Consider the following 20,989-nt stretch of genomic DNA (forward strand, 5'->3'; position numbering starts at 1 on the left):
GCACTGGAACATCATCGGACAAAATGCATTAATTTACAAGGAGACTATTTTGAAAAATAAAAAAGAAGTTTCAGTGATGTAAGTACTTTTTTTAATTCTGTTCTGAGAACTTTTCAAACCACCCTTGTAATTAAGTTCCTTTAATTTTTTTCTAAGAGATCTGGTGGGTATTATCAATGCATTGTCATTTTTTAATCTCATTTAGTTTATATTCTTCAGTAGTTAATTAGTGAAACAAATTTGTTTATATAATTATGTTTTGTTATAAATAAAATTATCTGTTTTGTAGTGTTCTGCTTGATTGTGTTAGTTGTACTGCAATATCAAAATCCATTATAAAATTTTATGAGTTTTCCTACAATAAAGATCTAATGAATACATGTGTGATTGAACATTTTTGTTAGTATAGAATCCGAAGTGCCTTAATAAAGTTAATATACTCCAGTAAGGCAATAAATATTATGTCACTTTTTAGCTCCAGAGACAGATACTATGCTTTCTGTTATTTCAGTGTCTGAGTCACACCTTTGGGATGATGCTTCATATGCAGAGGAGTCAATGCTAGCCACATGTCAATCATCTGCTAGTATAAACTGGAGAACTCCTTCAGGGTGCAAAGAAGCAACTGTGTCTCCGCTGTTATCAAGAGAAACATTATCTTCACTAGCAAATGAGCAGCATTTGCATCCTTGCACATTATGTGGGAAAATTTACAAAAGAAAAGATAGTTTGAAACGTCATCAAACGTATGAGTGTGGTAAACCACCACAGTTCCAGTGCCCTTTTTGTATAATGAAATGCCACCAGAAATTCAATGTTGTTGCACATGTTAGAGCACGCCATGGGCATCGTGACTTCAGTATAAGTGATCTTCCTAGCTAATAATTAAATAATGAAGAATGATTATTAACATCTGAATTTTAGTATAAAAATGTATTGCTGTTTTTAATCAGCCATCTGCGAGTGTCAGCACTGTGTATGTACCTCGACTGTATTTGTTTTTCTAGGAAACGAGACAGGCAGTTAATAGAATATTCATAAATTATTTATGTGCATGGACAGGATATTTATGTGTTTAGTCACTAACAGAAAACAAAAACTTAGTTTCAGAATAAAGGTGTGCTGGCATGATAACCATCATACATTTTGCCCAGCCACATCTGAATGTCTTAACTAAACTCTACTCTCTTTTTATTAGTACTCACATTGCACCATTTCCACAAGTGAACACTCTACCTATATCATGCTGTTTTGGTTGGTATCTTGCTGTATCACAGGAACTAAGCAAATCTTTACACCAGTACTTTGTCTCAAAGGGAATTAGAGGTATTACCTTTATGATGAATGTGAATAGGATTTCATGATCATTGTGTCTCTACACTTCGCATTTCTGTAACAACATACAAAACACTTGATAATTATAAGGGGAATTCAAATGAAACCTGGTCACTAGCGTAAAGTAACAATAACAATTTTATTAACTCAAAAATGGAGTTATACAGAGTACACATACTCAAAAATAGTCACCAAAATTGTTGACACATTTATCCCATTGTGACATTTGCTGGTCAGTTCCATCCTTGAAGAAGGTAGTGGGCTGCTGTTGGATGCAGGCCTGGACCCAGTGACACGCTTCATCGTCCGTTGTGAATTGATGTCCACAAATAGCTTGTTTTAGAGGTCCAAACACCAATGGATCTTATCCATGGTGGTTCTGCGGTTTTCCAAGACTAAAGCGTAACACCCACAACCATTTCGGGTGTGATGACACAATGAGTCTGTCCAGGTTGAGCATCGTCTTCCAGTGACTTGCGCCCTTCAAGGAATCATTTGCACCATTCCACAAGACCTGAACAACTCAGACTGTACTCACCATGCACAGCCTTCACCCGTCGATATGTTTCACAGCCTGCAACTCCCTCTGCCACCAAAAATCGAATCGCTCCTTGTTGTTACTGCTTACTTGCCTGTATGTTCAGTAGTGGATGATAAGTTGTGTGACTACCTTCTCTTTGGCGTGAAACCACACTGGCACTATGCAACATCAAACAGTGCGCACGCGTCAGTCGCTCTATTAAAAGATGGTGCCACCATAACCGCAGTTATGTGGTGCCACCTTACGTGTAAGGAAAAGGTAGACACACTGACCAGGTTTCATTTGAATGAACCTCATATAACTGGTGTATTTTATATAAATGTTGGAAATATTCAGCCGTCATGTACAAAATATGTAACAACCCATTGAAAACTAAATAATTTAAGAAGTGAAGGTAACAACTCATGAAAACTTTGCTAGCTTTCAGGCAAATTCATTTTTGAGACACACACACACACACACCAAATTTTCCAAGCTGACTTACTTGTGTCAGCAATGCAAATCGACTGGAGGTGAGAAGCTGTGTTGGTGGGTGAATGGAGATAGTAGACAGGGAATGGGAAGGATTGGGAAAGAGTGGTGTCAGCTGGGAGGGAGAGGCAGCAGTTTCATAGGTTGAAAGTGTGGCACTAATGAGCTTGTTCGGGGCACAGTCAGCGGAAGTTGTGTACAGCACACAGTGACATGGGCCTTTGCTTGGGGAGAGGGGTTGTATAGAACATAGGAAGGAGAGACTGCAGGGAAGAAAGTGTGGATGTAGAATGAACAAAGTTATGGTGGAGGTTGGTGTAAGGCATGGGCTAGTGGAGACTGATGCTCAGAGGATTATGGGATAGAATGGTGTTGAGGTGTTGAAGGTAAGATACAGATGGCATGGGTTGTGGAACAGCCATTGAAATCAAGTGTATTGTTCTCAGCAGTGTGTTCTGCCACTGGGTAGCCAACTCTGCTCTTGACCATAATTTGGCAGTGGCCATTGGGAGGTCAGCTGGTTGGTGTTCATGCTACATAAAATGCTGTGCAGAAATTACAATAGAGCTGGTAAATGACATTAGTCTTTCACAAGTGTCCCTCCTCTGAAAGCGTGTGTGTGAGTGTACTCTAGAACTCTGAGAAAGTATTAGTCTGAAAACTAGAAAAGTTCTCATTCTTATTTATGTGCCTTTCTACGAATCAGTGCCTCTACTACTTAGTGAGTTGTCCACGTTACTCCTTAAATTATTAACTACCTTTTTGCTCATTCATAAGTAAATAGTAATGAAATACATTTTCCTTAATTTCATTACTCATGATTCTGTAAATTTACACCTGGTAAATATTTTATTGAGTACATTTTATGCAGTTTGACCATCATTTGATTTAAAATATTAAACTGCTTACACAATGTGCTGTGAGGTGAACACTGGAAAAATGCAACTTAAAGCTACAATCCATCTAAGAATCAGACTTTTTCTGTTTCCCTAATGATACTTTAGCTATAATCTTTCCACATATGTTTGAGTTACTTACCTACAATATGTTTGTCAATTTTGTTTTTAAAAAAAAGTGAAGCACCCAGAAGGGGGGGATGAAATGAAGTGAAAGTTCATATGCTGAGGGTGTATGTAATGATATTTCAGTGATTACAAAATTGAGTCAAATTTACAAAGAACTTGGCAGTATGACCCCATTTATTGGTATGGTGTTGCACTGCTTCTGACCTGGATGCATGCACTAATTCAGTTGCCTCTCCCAAGGCAAGCTGGTCCCAAAACTGTTGTAACTGGTCCTAGATATGGTGTTGATGTACAAGCTGATCTCCTATAAGTTCTATTGCAGACATATCTGGGTTCTTGCTGACCACTGGAATACCTCAACCTGACATAGACAGCTCATAGAGGCCCTTGCCATGTGTGAATGAGCACTGTTGATAAATTGCACCATGATACTGGCACAAGAGAGCTAACACACAAGGACTCAGGATGTCCACGACATACTGTTGTTCGGTCAGAATTCTCTCAGTCACAACAAAAAAAGACACCACAACACCAGAAGTAACACATCATGGTGCCTCTCCAAAATATTCAAAGAAGGTCCCCTCCCCCATAGGTCACCACCATATTTGCAGGCTATGAGCATCCAGGGTAGTGCATAAGAGCGATTCATTAGGGAACACACTGCAATGCTATTCATTAGTAGCCAATGGTTCCTGGTCATAACACCAATCAAAATGCAGCCATTTGTGTTGTGGTGTTAACAGTAACCTATGCAGGGAAGGGTAATTCCCAAGTCCGACTGCTGCTAATCTCCGACTATTGGAATCAGAATGGCATAGAATGTTGCAAGGAATCCAGTACTTGTTCTTGTATGGCAGGTGTGTTAGTGCACAGTTGATTCTCCTCCATTGTGGTGGTCAGATGTGGCCATCCGGAACCTTGATGACAATTATGCCTGCCGTCACATTCCCATGCAGCCCAGCATTGGGCCACAGACGCATCCGAATGCCCCATAAATCTTGATATTGTGTGATTTGAACTACCAGACTAATAGATACCCACAATGAGGCCCCTTTCAAACTCTGTCATGTGCTGAATACACTGCCTTACATGAATATGCAGCATCTCCTTGCTTCTCAACAGTGATCACTCAACATCTGATGCTGTCTAACCCCTTATATACCATACAGGGCCTGGTAACAACACTAAACAGAAACAACAGTAATGCACTCTGGCGGTTGTTCTACCTCTCACAGGGAATTGCAACACCTGCCAATGGTGTGTATGTGTACAAAGTTACATTGGCATCTGATCATGTCTTCAGAGTGCTTTACTTTTCTTTGTCAAGCAGTGTAATATTATAAGTAGAATCTTCAAATATTTTGACAGTATTAGAACTTTTTTGGGGGGCATTGAAATGATTTGGACATTTGTTAGACATTTTAATTTTATTAGGTTATTAATATCATTATTCTACATTTCTTGATGGTTGGCTTGTGAGGTAAAAATTATTTATCTCATCTAAGCATATTTTCTCCTACAAACCTACAGCAAATCAAAAAAGAATCTGTACATATTTTTGTCAATCTCAGCGGTACTATTAGAGAAACAAAATGGATGATTCCGTATTTACAATCAGAATCACATTACTGAAAAAAATTTCTAATTAAAAGGCTGATAATAAAAACATTTCGCAGTAGATTCCTGGAATATAATTTTGTAAAAAGATTGCTGTACCCCTTTAGCAGGATATACAATACATGTTACAGTAGAATCCATAGCTGCAGTAAAGCTAATATACAGGACATTATTATTAAAATGTATTTAAATGGACAAATTCGGTATGTACCCATCTTCTACATTAATAACTTGTCACAGCTATTTAATAAAGTCAGACTCCCAGAACTAATATTGGTATATATACAGTGAATGGAATTCCTGTGTTGTACGTAAAATAAGGGAAAGACAACCACTCACCTACAAGAGGGTGGGGGTGGAGGGGGGTGGGGGGGAGATAAATTTGAAGATGAAGAGGGAAGAGGGAGAGAAGAAAGAAAGAGTGGTTGAAAAGTGGTGAGAGAAAGAGAAAGAGAGACTGTCCTCACATGGGGATGGGGAAGAAGAAGTAGTGGGGGAAGGCAGTGTACAATCTGGATGGAGAAGTGGTGTGGACTAAGAGAGAAGAGAAAAGGTAAAGTGAGGCAGTGAAGTGAGAACAGGTTAGTGGAGGTATAAGCCGGGGGATTTCAAGAGTTCCCAATACTCTGGGAAGCCAATTCCCATCTGCGTAGTTCAGAGAAACGTGTGTCAGAAGGGAGTATTCAAATGACTTATTTAGTGAAGCAACTGTTGAAGTCAATTGGGTTGTGGTGCACAGCATTTTTTCAGCAACTGTATGGTCAAGTTTGTAGTTCGCCTGGCAGTTGCGTAGACAGTCAGTTTCATTGTCATGCCCACACAGAATGCTGTACAGTAATTGCAATGTACTTGATATATAACATAGATGCTTTCACACATGACTCTGCCTTATATTGGAAGTGCTTGCAATTTGACTGTGGTAGTAAATGGAGGGTGAGTGTATGGGACAGGACTTGCACCTAGGCTGACGAAAAGGGAATGTCCCAAGGGTTCCAGGATTGGAATAGGAGTGCACGAGGATATTCTGTAGGTTGGGTTGAAGGCAAATCACTGCTTTGGAGGATGTGGGTAAGGTTTCGGGTAGGATATCCCTCTCCTCAGGGCATGACAAGATGTAGTTGAAGCCCTCATTGAGGATGTGGTTGAGCTTCTCACGGCCAGCATGATAATGGGTGATCAGAGGAGTGCTGGTTGGTGCTGGTGAACAGATTTACTGGTGTCAGAGGAGCAGATGGCTCAGCACATAAGTTTATGGATGAGCTGGATAGCATAATGTCTGTCAGCAAAGGCTCTGGTAAGGTTATCAGTATATTTCGACAACTCCTGCTTTCCACTGCAGATGTGGCACTAGGTTGACGGGTTTGTAGGAAGAAGGTTGTTTATTAGAAAGTACTGAGAAATGTGCAGAGCCAGAGTTTTGGCAGAAAGATTCACAACACTGTTACAGGGTGAGTTTTCATGAGCTTTGTGTTTCTTGGAGGGTGGAAAAACTTTTTGGAGATGTGGAAGGTGGAGTAAGTCAGTCAGCAAGGTGTGTTTGGGGAAGGGAGCTATGAGGAGTTGATCGGGAGGGGGGAATCAGGGTGGTAGCCTTCTTCTTGGCTATAGATAGTCCCATGTAGTCAGAAGACAGGTGTAGCTGGGACAGCTTCCTCAGATGGTGTTGGGATGCTGTTCCAACTGTTGAAGGACAAGAGTTTCTACTGTAGTGATGGCATTCAGCACAGAGTAAAAGGATTTTACAAAAAGAATAAAGGCTGTCAAACATGTTTTGATACGATTGTATGATTATCAAGGAACAGATTGATGAGGATGAGGGACTGATGGAAATGGGAAAGGTGAAGGTTCTTATGGTAAGATGGATGACAACTTGAGATGCCAGTTTTAATGGTAAGCTTGTTAATTAGGATACCATGCACCAGACAGGATTTTAGAAGGAGAATGTGTGATTGGAGTTTTGCAAGTGCAAAGGAGAGTTTTCGGAATTGGCAAAAGCAGAATGAGCTGGATTTTATGGTTGGATAGTTGGACAAAAGGAGTGGCTGAAAAATTGTTAAAAAGTTCAAAAATAAGGAGCTGAAAAATGTTTTAATGTATAGAGAGTTATGTAGGAAGTTCAGAAAATGTTTTAATGTAGCAGGTGGTATCATGTGCACCCATAATTAAATAAGTTCAATTGCAAATTGATATGTATAACAATAAAAAACACATGTAGTCTTAAATAAACACATGTGTTCATACAATGAAATTGTAAATAAACATGCTCAGTCGGCTAGCAGTCAAATTGGGCAATAAATACCAGCAGAGGAGAATATGTTAAAAGCTGCATTGAAATTAAATGTTCAAAAAGGGGTGTTGCAATTAGAGTAGAGAGTTGTGATGCTATTTATAGTGTAGTGGGATATTACAAGAGTGGGCATTCAGTTTGTGCAACAGGTGGCCAGTGTGTGTTTTGAAGACTGGTACTGTATGGTAAAAGGAAGTGTAGAAATATTAAGAGATAAGGAATAGACGAGTTGTAAATACGTAAAGAGGGACAGCCACAAGGTAAAAGTGTACTGGAAGCAAGAGAGCTGAGTCAGCAATGACTAACAGTTGTTATGTATTCCTGTGTAAGATTTCTATATCTACATGGACAGTAATGATTTTTCATTCTTTAATCATCTGTACAGACTAATTTTGCTAAATCCTGCTACAAGACAGGTGACAGGCTGACAATCTACATACATCTAAAAATAATATCGACTGTTTCTTCTACAAATTTCTTGAATTACCAGAATACTTGCAGCGTATTATAACAGTTCAGATTTGTCATCTCACTTGATATAATTTATTTTGAAAATGAAGGTCAGCCATCAAAAATAATGTTTTTGCATAAAGAAATATATGCTGTGCAGTATTAAATGCAGAAAATGCATCTCCCAGTACAGATAATGGAAATACATAAACAAAACACCAAAGTGGCACTAGCCCTTTAATCAGTAGGTTGGGATAAAAGCAGCTGAGAAATTCTGATGAGGTAGAAATGACAAGGAAGGGGAGTAGCTGGGAGAGGGAGGGGAGAGGAGTTAGTCAGGTCACCAGGATACACGGAATCTGTATGGCATAATAAACAAATTAGGAAAGGATGAACAAAGTGACATGTGTTGGTTTGTGAGATTGAAGTAAAAGGTTGGTTATCACTGCACCAGTGCCAGACTGAAGAGGAGGGGAGATAGCCTGTCTTTGAGGCCAGTCCTGGATCCTTTATAATAATATTAACTAAAAAGGAACAGTAAAAGTAATGAACAGAAGCTGACTGATGATAAAACTAAAAGGCAACAAGTGAAAGGTGTGCAGGCTTAGTTGAAGAAGTTTGAGTAGTTTCATTCCTCAGCCAGAATTCAGGCTGCCTAGCCAATGCAGCTTGTCTCTGCCACCAGTTCTGTTGTGTACATACAAACAGCTGTTTTGGGGGAAAAAAGCCTCAGTATTGAGGAACTGCCCCTGAAGTGTCTCTACCACTGAATAACACTGAATAATCTGTAGTATCAGGAAGACGTGTATAGCCTGACCACTGCATTTGACCTTGCACCTTAAGGATTTGCAGCATTTTACTTACACACTATTAGTACCTGATAGTTCCATTCAGTCTTGTAATCTTCCTGATTAACATCACAGTGAACCACCTTAGGAAGATGATAACTCATATCAGTGTTTTAACAGAAAGAGTTCTTCAATCTTTCCCGGAAGTTCTTACATCTGACTGACTTGGTTCCAGAAAGTTTTTCAATGTTTTCAACAGGGTTGCAGTAAGAGAAGTGCTATATCACAAGCCCTATGTTTACTTGGAATTCTTAACACTGTTATTATCCTCCGGAATGTAGTGTATTTTACAGAATATAGTGTATTTTATAAGTGTAAATATGACCATAGTATTAAGTCTGACGTTTGCAAAAGCCATCATTACGATGGCTCCATACAAAGAAAATGTAAATAAATAAATAAGATGTTAATGGATCTACTGATGCTGTACTTCACTGACAGGAGTATTTCTGGGAAGACTGCACAAGATTCATGACACTCCTACTTAAAATATCTAATGACGTGAATGGATGTTACGATTTAGACTCATTTGCAACCCTTGGGCACTTCCTAGTATCTCACACCACAGATCACAGATATTTTGTGTTGGAAATCATCTTCTGACTTTTGTGTGTTTAAGACTATCATAATCCTAGATTTTGTTATACTTCTGAAGACCTCACTGAATTTATGTCAGCCTGAAACTTATAACCCAAGAGCTTTATTAGTATTCTAAAAGTGCTGTTCATTTCCTCTGTCATTTGAAACTTGATAATGGCCAGTCACACCACAGCCTTTCCAAACCACTACTGATGTGCTATCTTTTTTACCAGTATTCCTTATCAGTATGATCTGTCCCATCTCATTGCTCACCAGTTAGCAAACATCCTTACATGAACTGATTTTGTCTTCACTGATATCTTATTTACCTTCTAGACACGACTTACTAACTGCTCAGGTATACGGATATACACTAAGTGACTGAATGTTTCCAGACACCTATAGTGGACATTAATATGGATGTGTCCACCCTTTGCTTTTATGACAGATTGAATTCTGCTGGGGTCACTTTCAGTGAGATGTTGGAATGTCCATGGAGGAATGACAGTTAATTCTTCCACAAGAGTCAAAACCAGAGAAGATAATGATGTTGTACACTGGAATCTGGAGTGTAATCAACATTCTAACTCACCAAAGGCATTGTATTGAGTTCAGGTCAGGATTCTGCACAGACCAGTCCCTTTCAGGCTCAACTTATCCACAAACCGTTGCCTCACAGGTGCTTCTTTATGACAGGGTGCATTGTCATGCTGGTACAAACAGTCATCCTCTCCCAGCTGTTTCTCTACTGTACTCAGAACACAGTGCTGAAAAAATGTTGGAATCCTTCCACATTCAATGTTTTCTTAAAATCAATAAGGGGCGACACTCCAGTCATGAAAAATACACCCATACCACAACACTACCTCCTCCTTACTTTACTATTGGCACTACGCATGATGGCCAGTAAAATTTTCCAGGCATTTGCCAAACCCAAACCTTTCCATCAGATTGCCACATGGTATAGGGTATTTCATCACCCCAAATTGCTCAATTCCATTCATCTTCTGTCCAATGTCATCGCTTTTTGCAAAACCTCTAGTGCCCCCCTTAGCACTGATTACCCAAAATGTGTGGCTTATGAGGAGACAGAAGATGAGGTACTGGCAGAAGTAAAATTGTGAGGATGGGTAATGTATCGTGCTTGGATAGCTCAGTTGGTGGAGCATTTGCCGTGTGAAAGGCAAAGATCCCAAGTTCGAGTCTGGGTCCAGCACACAGTTTTAATATGCAGGAAGTTTCATATGAGAAACTGCTCAATCATTGTACCCCAGTCCTTTTAACTCCCTGCAAGAAGTTATTGTACTAGCTGAAATGATGGTAGCATTTTGGAGCTCATGTGTGATTCCTTCTGCTGATTTCATACAATTTTTTGTACAGTCACCCTCCACAGTGCTTGGCAGCCCAATCTCTCAATACATTCAGTCTGCCAGTCTTGGTTAAGTTGTGGTTGTTCCTTCATGTTTCCACTTAAAATCATATCACCAACAGTCAATTTCGGCAGCTTTAGATTGGTTGAAATATCCTGATGAATTTGTTATTCAGGTGACATTCAGTGACTAGTCCATGTTCCAAGTCACAGTGCTCTCCTGAGCGACCAGCGCTGCTATTACTACTTCTCTGCTGACAAAACAATACTCCACCTCCATTTATACTGGGAGGCTTTTCTCTCCTGACATGTAGTGGTCAGTTCAGCATTATGTAGCGATGTCCAAATACTTTTGATCAGATAGTGTAGAGATAAGGAGTACTCCCACTTGTGCCAGTCTTAGAAACTACTTGTTTGTAGTTCAGGGACCACCAGTGTCCCATCTAGTTATGACGTGATTCTCACTCTTGATGAACTTTAAATATCTCATTTCTGATTTGATAGGAGCTAACATTTTTGAGCACTAATTGTAAAAAACTAAAAAAAATTATCATGAATCTCCCGGCCCATGACAGAGAGGCATAAAAATGACAGTTGCCTCTGTTCACTATACATTTTGCATATGTGTGGGGTGCCACAACATATTAACCTTGCTGACTATCAGCTGTGGTCTTGCACAGGTGATCTTTGGAACTGTGGATGCACTTTATTGGGTTCTAAGGGTGGGTCTTGTATGGACATGTTCTTTTAGTGCAGTTATTCATGTAATAAAGAGTGTACTATCTCATATTTTGACATGTTATCTGTCACCCCGATCCTATCTCAGGTTAGGGTTCCACATTGATGACCCTCGACAACTGCGCCAGTTCGGATACTAGGCATTAACAGTGCAGCCATTGTACAACCCGTATGTGCTGCAGGCCGCAAGACAAGATAAAGATTTCAGTGTTGGAGTGTACAGTGCTTTGCAGTTGACTCTTCAGCAACCCACATTCATCAAACATGAAAGTACACTCCCCAGTGCAGTGCTCGGAACAACAGACAATAATGTCAGACATTGGCATACTACAAATGATTTTCTGTGTGAGTTCATTTCTCCTCCAGCTATACATGAAAATCTGGAACATACTGAGCCACAACAATCCAAATGGTCCGATTCACAGTTGCTCACTGTGGCCCATGAGTCTTTCACACTTTGTGCAAAAATTGTTCAACTTGGTGCTGATGCAGCTGGTTTTACAGACTTTGGACATTCCTACCATGCTCCCCCTGTGCTTAAATCAGATATGGAACATTTATCTCTGATACCATTACAGATGACACCATGGTAATCAGCGTGACTGTCTACTGACTTTGCCTCCATCCACTCTAGTGCTCGTCCTACACTTCCGCCATTTCCCCACACTAACCCAATACCTGATTCATGATAGTTGAAAGCATCCTTCGCAGTATGATGCCACTATTGACAGTGTTAAATTTATTGCACTGCTCAGTCACTTAAGAGAGTATGCAGATGTTATAAGTGACATTACCCTTAAGTACCCATAAGTATGTTGCATCAAAATCAGCTTTTCTTCAACACCTCTCATGGGCACTGAAATGACAGCTACAGTAAGTGGTTTATAATGAACAATTGGAGAACAAGACTCTGTTACAGCTTTGGCATAGACTATGCATGCAGTTGAGTATCAATTGTCAGACCACAGGCTTTAGACCTTATGGGTTGTCAACTTCCTTTGCAAGTGCATTTCTCCATGATCGTCATGGACATGACTCATAGGTTATCAGGCTCAAATTAGCAGACAGAATCTTCAGTGCACTCCAACATGGACAGTGCATCAAAACTGTCAACAATAATAGTGTCCCACATGGACTGCAGCACCAGCCTCAGCATGCCCACCCCCTCGCTGCAGCCAAGCCTGGCTGACTGCGACTCATCTCTACCAATTATGATATCATAGCCCCCACCCTGGCCAGTGACCTTTATGCAGACACAACCATCTCTCACCCACTTGGCAATGGCACTCCACATGTCACCACACCTATGCAGGACTGGCTTTAAAGTTTTCACAAGCAGTTTGATGACACTGCACGTAACTATTGTCCCTCCTGCAACTACCCAAGAGAGTCGTGTGGTCCACGATAGGCACACTGGGGCATGGAAGGCGTTCAAGTCACCTAATTTCACAGTGTGACAATGAATGCTCTTTCATGCCACTGTTACAGAATGGCAGCAAGCTTTACATACTTGACCATTTTCGCCAACAACATCGATTCCTTATTGATTCAGTTCTGTATCTTCAGTGCCCCCCTTACATTACACAGCAGTTCTGCTATAGAACTCCATGTGACAAATGACTGTGCTAACACCATCTATGACACTGAGTCTCACACACTGGGTCTCAAAGATGTGATCTCATGGAACTTCCCCATTGTGGACCTCACTGAACTAGTATTTAATGCTGCATTTTCTTTGCCATTTCTGACAGATACCACATCTGACTTGTGGGAAATTGAGTCTCTGATAAAGTAGCTGCTCTGTTGCTGGTGCCATTGGACACGTCCTTGCAGCAGCATAGCACAACCTCACCACGTCTCTTCAGATGATACACAATGTTGCTCTTCAGTGAGTGATCATCATTTTTATCTACAAGACTGCGTTGCATCACTTGTCATAATCCAACAAGTCCAATTACTCCACTTCAAGACATGACTGGATTCACTACGCATACACCAGGAAATGACACCATATGACAAGTAATCCACAAGACACCGGAGGAATTCACCACAGTGGAAATGGAATGGTATACAAGATAACCACAATGTCAGGTCCTCATTTACAAGGCAGCAATTACCACACCTTTTGGCTTATTCAAGTTCCTGTTTATGCCATAACTCAAGTCAAACCTGGCAGCAGTTTATTGATGGCATTTTGTTTAAACTCCCTTTCTGCTATGCCTTACTAGACAACATCCTCATTTTTTTCCTAGAGAAGGACACGCATAAATTGCATCTTCAACAAGTTTTTGATGCGCTCACTGATAACAGTGTTGTGATTGTTGAAGAAAAATGCCAACTCTGACACACTGAGGTCATCTTTCTCAAGCATGTCATCAACACTACTTGTATTTGTCATACACTACAGTGAACAGAAGTCACTTGCTGCCACCACAGGGCTTCCAAGAGTTACATAAATTCTTAGGGATGATTAATTTATAACACTGTCACCTTCCACATGCAACCACCATCCAGGCCCTGTTCGTGCGTTTTCTCATGGGCAAGAATACTACCAATAAATGTAAGCTGCTGTGGATCCCCAGCAAGCCTCTGACCAACTTCACTCAACTCACTATTACATCTCATGCAAGTAAGTTCACCACTGGCTTGGTTCTCCAGTGAGAAATGGCAGGTGTACAGCAACTACTTTGATTTTTCTCACATAAAGTGACTGCTTCACAGTGTAAGTGGCCATCCTACAGCTATGCACTTCTAGTGGTTTATGAAGCAGTTAATCAGTTCTCCATGTGCATCTACAAACATACTCCAAAAGCCACCATACAGTGCACGGCGGAGGGCACTCTCTACCACTACTATTCATTTCCTTCCCTGTCCCACTTGCAGATAGAGCCAGGGAGAAACAACTGTCTACATGCCACTAAATGAGCCCTAGTTCTTAGCATATTTTATCTTTGTGGCCCTTATCCAAAATATGCAGGGTGTCACAAAAACGTATGGCACAAATTGCAGAACCAATTCCTCATATGTAGATGAAGAAATTTGTTATATGAACATGTGTCTGTAAACACCTTGTATCCATGTTACAATTCATTTTCCCCAACTCATTTATCATGGGAAACACACTCACAAACAGAGCACACCAGCATACCACCGGCAGCTCTTTCTCACAGGAGATGTTTGATATGCCCTCCATGGGCATTGATATATACATCAGCATGCCATCATACGAATCTTGGATACACTGATGTATCCCTGGAGTACTGGTGGTTTCACAGCTTTAGATAAAATGGGCACAGAAACTCTTAAATCTTGTACTGGGCTTCCATACACAAGAACTTTCAAATGCCCTGACAAATAAAAGCCCATTGGGTTTAGGTCTGAAGAGTGTGGAGTCCAGCCACCTGGTACATCTCTACTTATCCATCTGTCACTGAATCTGTTATTTAGAAGCCAGCAGATGTCAACACTAAAATGAGGATGTGCATGAAGTACATGATTTTTCACGCAGCTACAGGCACATCTGCTAGCAGATCAGGTAGAACATTCACTACAACATTATGATACCTTTGTCTGTTGAGCCTGGGTGGAAGAAAGTGAGGCCTTACCAGTCACCAACAATGTTGGCCCAAATATTGACAGAAAATCTTTGTTGGTGACTTCCTTCAACAGCTGCTTGAGGACTGATACCTACCCATAAATGCTGACTGTGAAAGTTTACAATCTGATCTCATTGAAATGATGCATCATCAGTGAACAGCACCATTGCACTAAAATTAGAGTTGACACTTTGTTGAATAAACCATTCACAGAAGAGTACCTATGCAGGAAAATCAGCTGCTGATAGTGCCTGCACACACTGTAAAAGCTATGGACACACCTGGTCCTTGTGTAACACTCATCAGACAGTTATGTGATTAACATTCAGTGTTGCAACTACTTGTCTTGTACTGACGCTAAGGTCATCATCAACAGCATTAAGAATTGCTGCCTCCTGTTGTGGTGTCCTCACCCTAAGCCTCCCCCAGTCATATCAGGCTCAAAAGCCCCTTGTTCCATAAGCTGATGATCAATGGCTTCAAATGTTTTCCTGTAGGGGCACCTTTGTGCAGGAAATCTTGCTGTCAGCTAATCCATACATCAAATGGGCATCTGCTATCTCTGTATTTGTGTGTCCTAACAGTGCATGAACCAAGTCTGTGATTAATTCTATGTAGTAAACTGTGTACTTGCAATAGTGGCCTGATAGCTGGAACAGTTGATGTTACCCGTAAACAAGCAAAGACATACATTACATGACAACAGGAAAATGTAAAACAAAACACTGGCAGTGTACAATGGAACCAGACATCATGAAGTGTGCATATCCCCCTTGATTCTAACGCTCTGTTCTTGTGTGTTTCCCTTGATTAATGAGTTGGGAAAAATGAATTGTGACATGGAAACAAAGCATTTCCAGACCCGTGTTCAAAAAACATAACATGGGATGAATGTATCCTGCAATTTGTGGCATATATTTTTGTTACATTCTGTATGATGGTGGCAGTAGGATTATTCTGCAGTCACCTTCAAATGCCAGTTCTCTAAATTTTCTCAGTAGTTTTCCTCGAAAAAAGTCACCTTTCCTCCAGGGATTCACATTTGGGTTCCTGAAGCACCTCTGTAACACATGCATGGTGTTTGAACCTACTGGTAACAAATCTACCAGCCCATCTTTGATGACTTCAATGTCTTTACTCCGACCTGGTGTGGATTCCAAAAACTGAAGCAGTAGTCAAGAATACATTGCATTAGCACCCTTTATGCAATCTCCTTTACAGAGGAACCTCACTTCCCTAAAATTTTCCCAATAAACCAAAGTCTACCATTTTCCTTCCTTATCTCGGTCCTCCTGTGATTGTTCCACTTCATATCACTTTGGAAAGTTATACCCAGATATTTAAGTAATGTGTTTGTTTCAAGCAGGACACTACTAAAGTTGCATCTAAATGTGATGGGTTTGTTTTTCCTACTCATCTGCATTAAATTATCTTTTTCTACGTCTCAGAGCCAGCTGCCACTCATTACACTAACAAGAAATTTTGTCTGCGTCATTATGTGTCATCTTACAGTCACTTGTCTGCCACAACTTTCCATACACCACAACATCATCAGCAAAGAACCACAGATCACTGCCCATCCTGTCCTCCAGATCATTAATGTATGTAGAAAATAATAGTCACCCTATCACACTTCCCTGGGGCACTCCAGATGATACCCTTGTCTCAGATGAATACTTGCCATTGAGGACAACATACTGGGTTCTATTACTCGAGAAGTCTTAACAGTTTGCAATATAGTACTGTGACAGTTGCTTTTCTGAAAAATAGTTGCCCTTCATCCATAATTTGCAGTATATCACGTGAGAAAATGGCATTCTGAGTTTCACACAAGTGATTCTTTCTAAAACGATCCTCATTCATGGACATAAGCTTTTTGATCTCTAGGAAGTTTATTACATTTGAACTCAGAATATGTTCTGGAAACCATTTTGATCTGTAATTTTGCAGGTCTGCTCTTTTATTCTTTTTATTTACAGGAATCACCTGCATTTTTTCCAGTCACTTGGGAATTTGTGCTGGGTGAGAGATTCATGTCAAATGCAAGCTAAGTAAGGGGCCAATGACACAGAGTATTCTTTGTGAAACTAAATTGGGATTCCATCCAGATCTGGCAACTTGTTTGTTTTAAACTCTTTCAGTTGTTTTTCTGTGCCATAGATACTTATTACTATGTCAAAGATGATGTAGAAAGCAGACTGTAGTCATTTGCATGGACCACTAATCACTAGTGGGCTCATATGAAGTCCTTTGATAGACACGTGCCCTAAGCGATTCTGACACCTGGACTATATTCCACAGTTAAGGACCAATGCCCGAAACTTGATGGGTATGGATAATGTTGTTGTGGACTATCTTTCACATATCAACACAATCTCCACACCAATTGACTATATTAAGTTAGTGGAGGTATGGCTACAGGACCAGCAACTACAAGACCTTCTCTACAATCCCACCACTAACCTCAAACTTGGACATTACCTGATACCAGACATGATTAGGCAGATCTTGTGTGATGTGTTATAAAACCAAATTCACCCCCTCGTCCCTCACCAGCTTCAGAAAATCATCATCGACTAACTGCACACTTCTCACATCCTGGCATCCAACTGACGATATGTCTTGTCACAGATCACTTCATGTGGCTGAATGTTAAGAAAGATTGCATAGAGTGCACATGTGCATGCATAACATCTCAATGGAGTAAAATGGGGCATCACACACAACCACTTGTTGGCCAGTTCAAGATTCCAAATGGATTTTTCCAACATGTGCATCTTGATCTGGTAGGACCTCTCCCTGAGTCCAACAGCAATCAAGATATTCTTTCGATTAATGACCACTTAACATAGTGGGTAAAGGTTGTATCTCTCAGGGACACCATGGCATATTCAACAGATCAGGCTTCCATTGATATGCAGCTTTCTTGGTTTCAATGTGTGGTGTCTACACTACAAATCAACATTGGCAAATCAAATCAGCCTTGTTCGAGCGAAATATGCAGTCTTTGCAGTACTCACCAGTACTGAATGTCTGCCTACCATCCAAAGAGCAATGGCATCCTTGAACAGTGCCACTATACTTTGAAAACAGCATTCATGTGCTACGGAGGCAAATAGACTGAAGCCGTGAAGCCCATCCATGGTTACTGTCAGGTGTATGCCTGGCACATGTGATTTAGGGGCTTCTCTGGCAGTGAACCTGTATCACATAACACGCTTCTTACGAGCTGATTTTGTGCTTCAATAACTATCTGTCACAGCCACAGGTCTATCCAACCACATAACATGTGTGAAACGCCATATGTTAAAAAGTCACTTCTAAAAGTATGTGTTTGAAGTGGTGCCTTATTTGGATGTGAAATATGAATGATAAACATTACATACAAGAAGAGAATGAAATTTATTGAAATATAATCTTACTGAAGACTGCTAAAGATTGGATGACTAGATTGGGTATCCAGTGAAGAGGTAATGAACTGAGTTAGAAAGAAAATATCTTTATGATATAACTTGAGTAAAAGATGGCATAGGTTGACAGTACACATCCTGAGGCATCAAGAAATATATGTTTGTTAATAGCAAGAAGAGTTTGACAGAGCACTGAAAGACCTGAGTCGAAACAAGGCTCCAGGAGTAGACAGCATTACATTAGAACTACTGACAGCCTCAGGAGAGCCAGTCTGACAAAACTCTACCATATGGTGAGCAAGATGTATGAGACAGGCAAAATACCCTCAGACTTCAAGAAGAATATAATAATTCCAATCCCAAAGAAAGCAGGTGTTGACAGATGTGAAAATTACTGAACAATCAGTTTAATAAGCCACAGCTGCAAAATACTAACGCAAATTCTTTACAGACGAATGGAAAAACTAGTAGAAGCCAACCTTGGGGAAGATCAGTTTGGATTCCGTAGAAATATTGGAACACGTGAGGCAATACTGGCCTTACGACTTATCATAGAAGAAAGATTAAGGAAAGGCAAACCTATGTTTCTAGCATTTGTAGACTTAGAGAAAGCTTTTGAAAATGTTGACTGGAATACTCTCTTTCAAATTCTAAAGGTGACAGGGGTAAAATACACGGAGCGAAAGGCTATTTACAATTTGTACAGAAACCAGATGGCAGTTATAAGAGTCAAGGGACATGAAAGGGAAGCAGCGGTTGGGAAGGGAGTGAGACAGGGTTGTAGCCTCTCCCCAACGTTATTCAATCTGTATATTGAGCAAGCAGTAAAGGAAACAAAAGAAAAATTCAGAGTAGGTATTAAAATCCATGGAGAAGAAATAAAAACTTTGAGGTTCGCCGATGACATTGAAATTCTGTCAGAGACAGCAAAGGACTTGGAAGAGCAGTTGAATGGAATGGACAGTGTCTTGAAAGGAGGATATAAGATGAACATCAACAAAAGCAAAACGAGGATAATGGAGTGTAGTCAAATTAAGTCGGGTGATGCTGAGGGAATTAGATTAGGAAATGAGACACTTCAAGTAGTAAAGGAGTTTTGCTATTTGGGGAGCAAAATAACTGATGATGGTCAAAGTAGAGAGGATATAAAATGTATGCTGGCAATGGCAAGAACAGCGTTTCTGAAGAAGAGAAATTTGTTAACATCGAGTATAGATTTAAGTGTCAGGAAGTCGTTTCTGAAAGTATTTGTATGGAGTGTAGCCATGTATGGAAGTGAAACATGGACGATAAAGAGTTTGGACAAGAAGAGAATAGAAGCTTTCGAAATGTGGTGCTACAGAAGAATGCTGAAGATTAGATGGGTAGATCACATAACTAATGAGGAGGTATTGAATAGAATTGGGGAGAAGAGGAGTTTGTGGCACAACTTGACCAGAAGAAGGGACTGGTTGGTAGGACATGTTCTGAGGCATCAAGGGATCACAAATTTAGCATTGGAGGGCAGTGTGGAGGGTAAAAATCGTAGAGGGAGACCAAGTGATGAATACACTAAGCAGATTCAGAAGGACGTAGGTTGCAGTAAGTACTGGGAGATGAAGAAGCTTGCACAGGATAGAGTAGCATGGAAAGCTGCATCAAATGAGTTTCAGGACTGAAGACCACAACAAAAACAACAACTAATAGCAGGAAGTGTGAAGGGTAAACATTGCAGAGGGAACCAAGGAATAATGACAGTAAGTAAATGGATGCAGTTGCAATGGTTATGCAGATATCAAAAGACTTGCATAAGACAGACTATTGCAGAGAGCTGCATCAAACCAGTCTTTAGACTGAACACCACAACAGCATCAACTACAAACTTTTTCTGTATTGGTAGAATTAAAGGGATTTGTAAAATAAGTGATGGTTATTTGCCAGTCGTGTGGATCATTATTGCGAACTCTCATCATCATGATATGGAATGACTCTGTTTTACAACTGTAGTACATCTTCTCAGTAGAAAATGTGGCAACATGCTGATCATTTTCAATACTTCATATGATTCTTTTTCTATGATTTATACTGAACTATGTTCAGTCTCTCTCTCAATCTCTCTCTCTCTCTCTCTCTCTCTCTCTCTTCACACCTCTGCCCTCCTCCCCCCTCCCCCCTCTTTCTGTTAAACACATTCACACCCCCACACACACACACACACACACACACATTCATTTTACTACATATTTAGGAATTCTTCTGTAGAGTATAAGGAGTTACTACGCAGATACTAGTTCAGTTTGTGTTTCAAGCTAATTTTATTATCCATTAAATTCCATACATCACTAGGTAAATGGTCAAAGTTTTTTGTGACTGGGTACTTCACTCTTTTCTGTGTCACACTAAGATTGATTGATGGATGGTGTAAATCATTTCTGCTTTTAGTATAATTTTTGTGAATGTGACCCTTGTTTTCAAACTGTCACTGACTGATGACCACAAAAGTCATATTGGAGTAAATGTACTATGAAGTTGTTGTCAGCAAGACTATCTGTTTAAATAGCTACCTGCAAGAGGATCTGGTGTGGACATTACTGTACTACATTTCCCTTAAACCTCCTCCCTCCATATTGGTAATAAAGAGACACAGAAAGAACATGTGTTATGTCTGACATGATGCTTTTTACATTACAAACATGTAAATTCCGAGATGTGGACAATAAACAGAAATGAACACAGGTAACCAA

At 40.2% G+C, this 20,989-nt stretch overlaps 1 protein-coding gene across 1 annotated transcript in view; it reads left to right on the top strand.

Moving 5' to 3' along the window:
- The window catches only part of LOC124607074 (oocyte zinc finger protein XlCOF26-like), a 299,664-nt gene that overhangs the window by 251,471 nt on the left and 27,204 nt on the right, over window positions 1–20,989 (top strand). Inside the window, exon 5 of the mRNA XM_047139248.1 lies at window positions 512–859. Coding sequence (XP_046995204.1) covers window positions 512–859 — 348 coding nt within the window. The remainder of the gene's footprint in view (window positions 1–511; window positions 860–20,989) is intronic.

The sequence above is a fragment of the Schistocerca americana genome, chromosome 3 (assembly GCF_021461395.2).
Source record: "Schistocerca americana isolate TAMUIC-IGC-003095 chromosome 3, iqSchAmer2.1, whole genome shotgun sequence".
Lineage (NCBI taxonomy): Eukaryota > Metazoa > Arthropoda > Insecta > Orthoptera > Acrididae > Schistocerca > Schistocerca americana.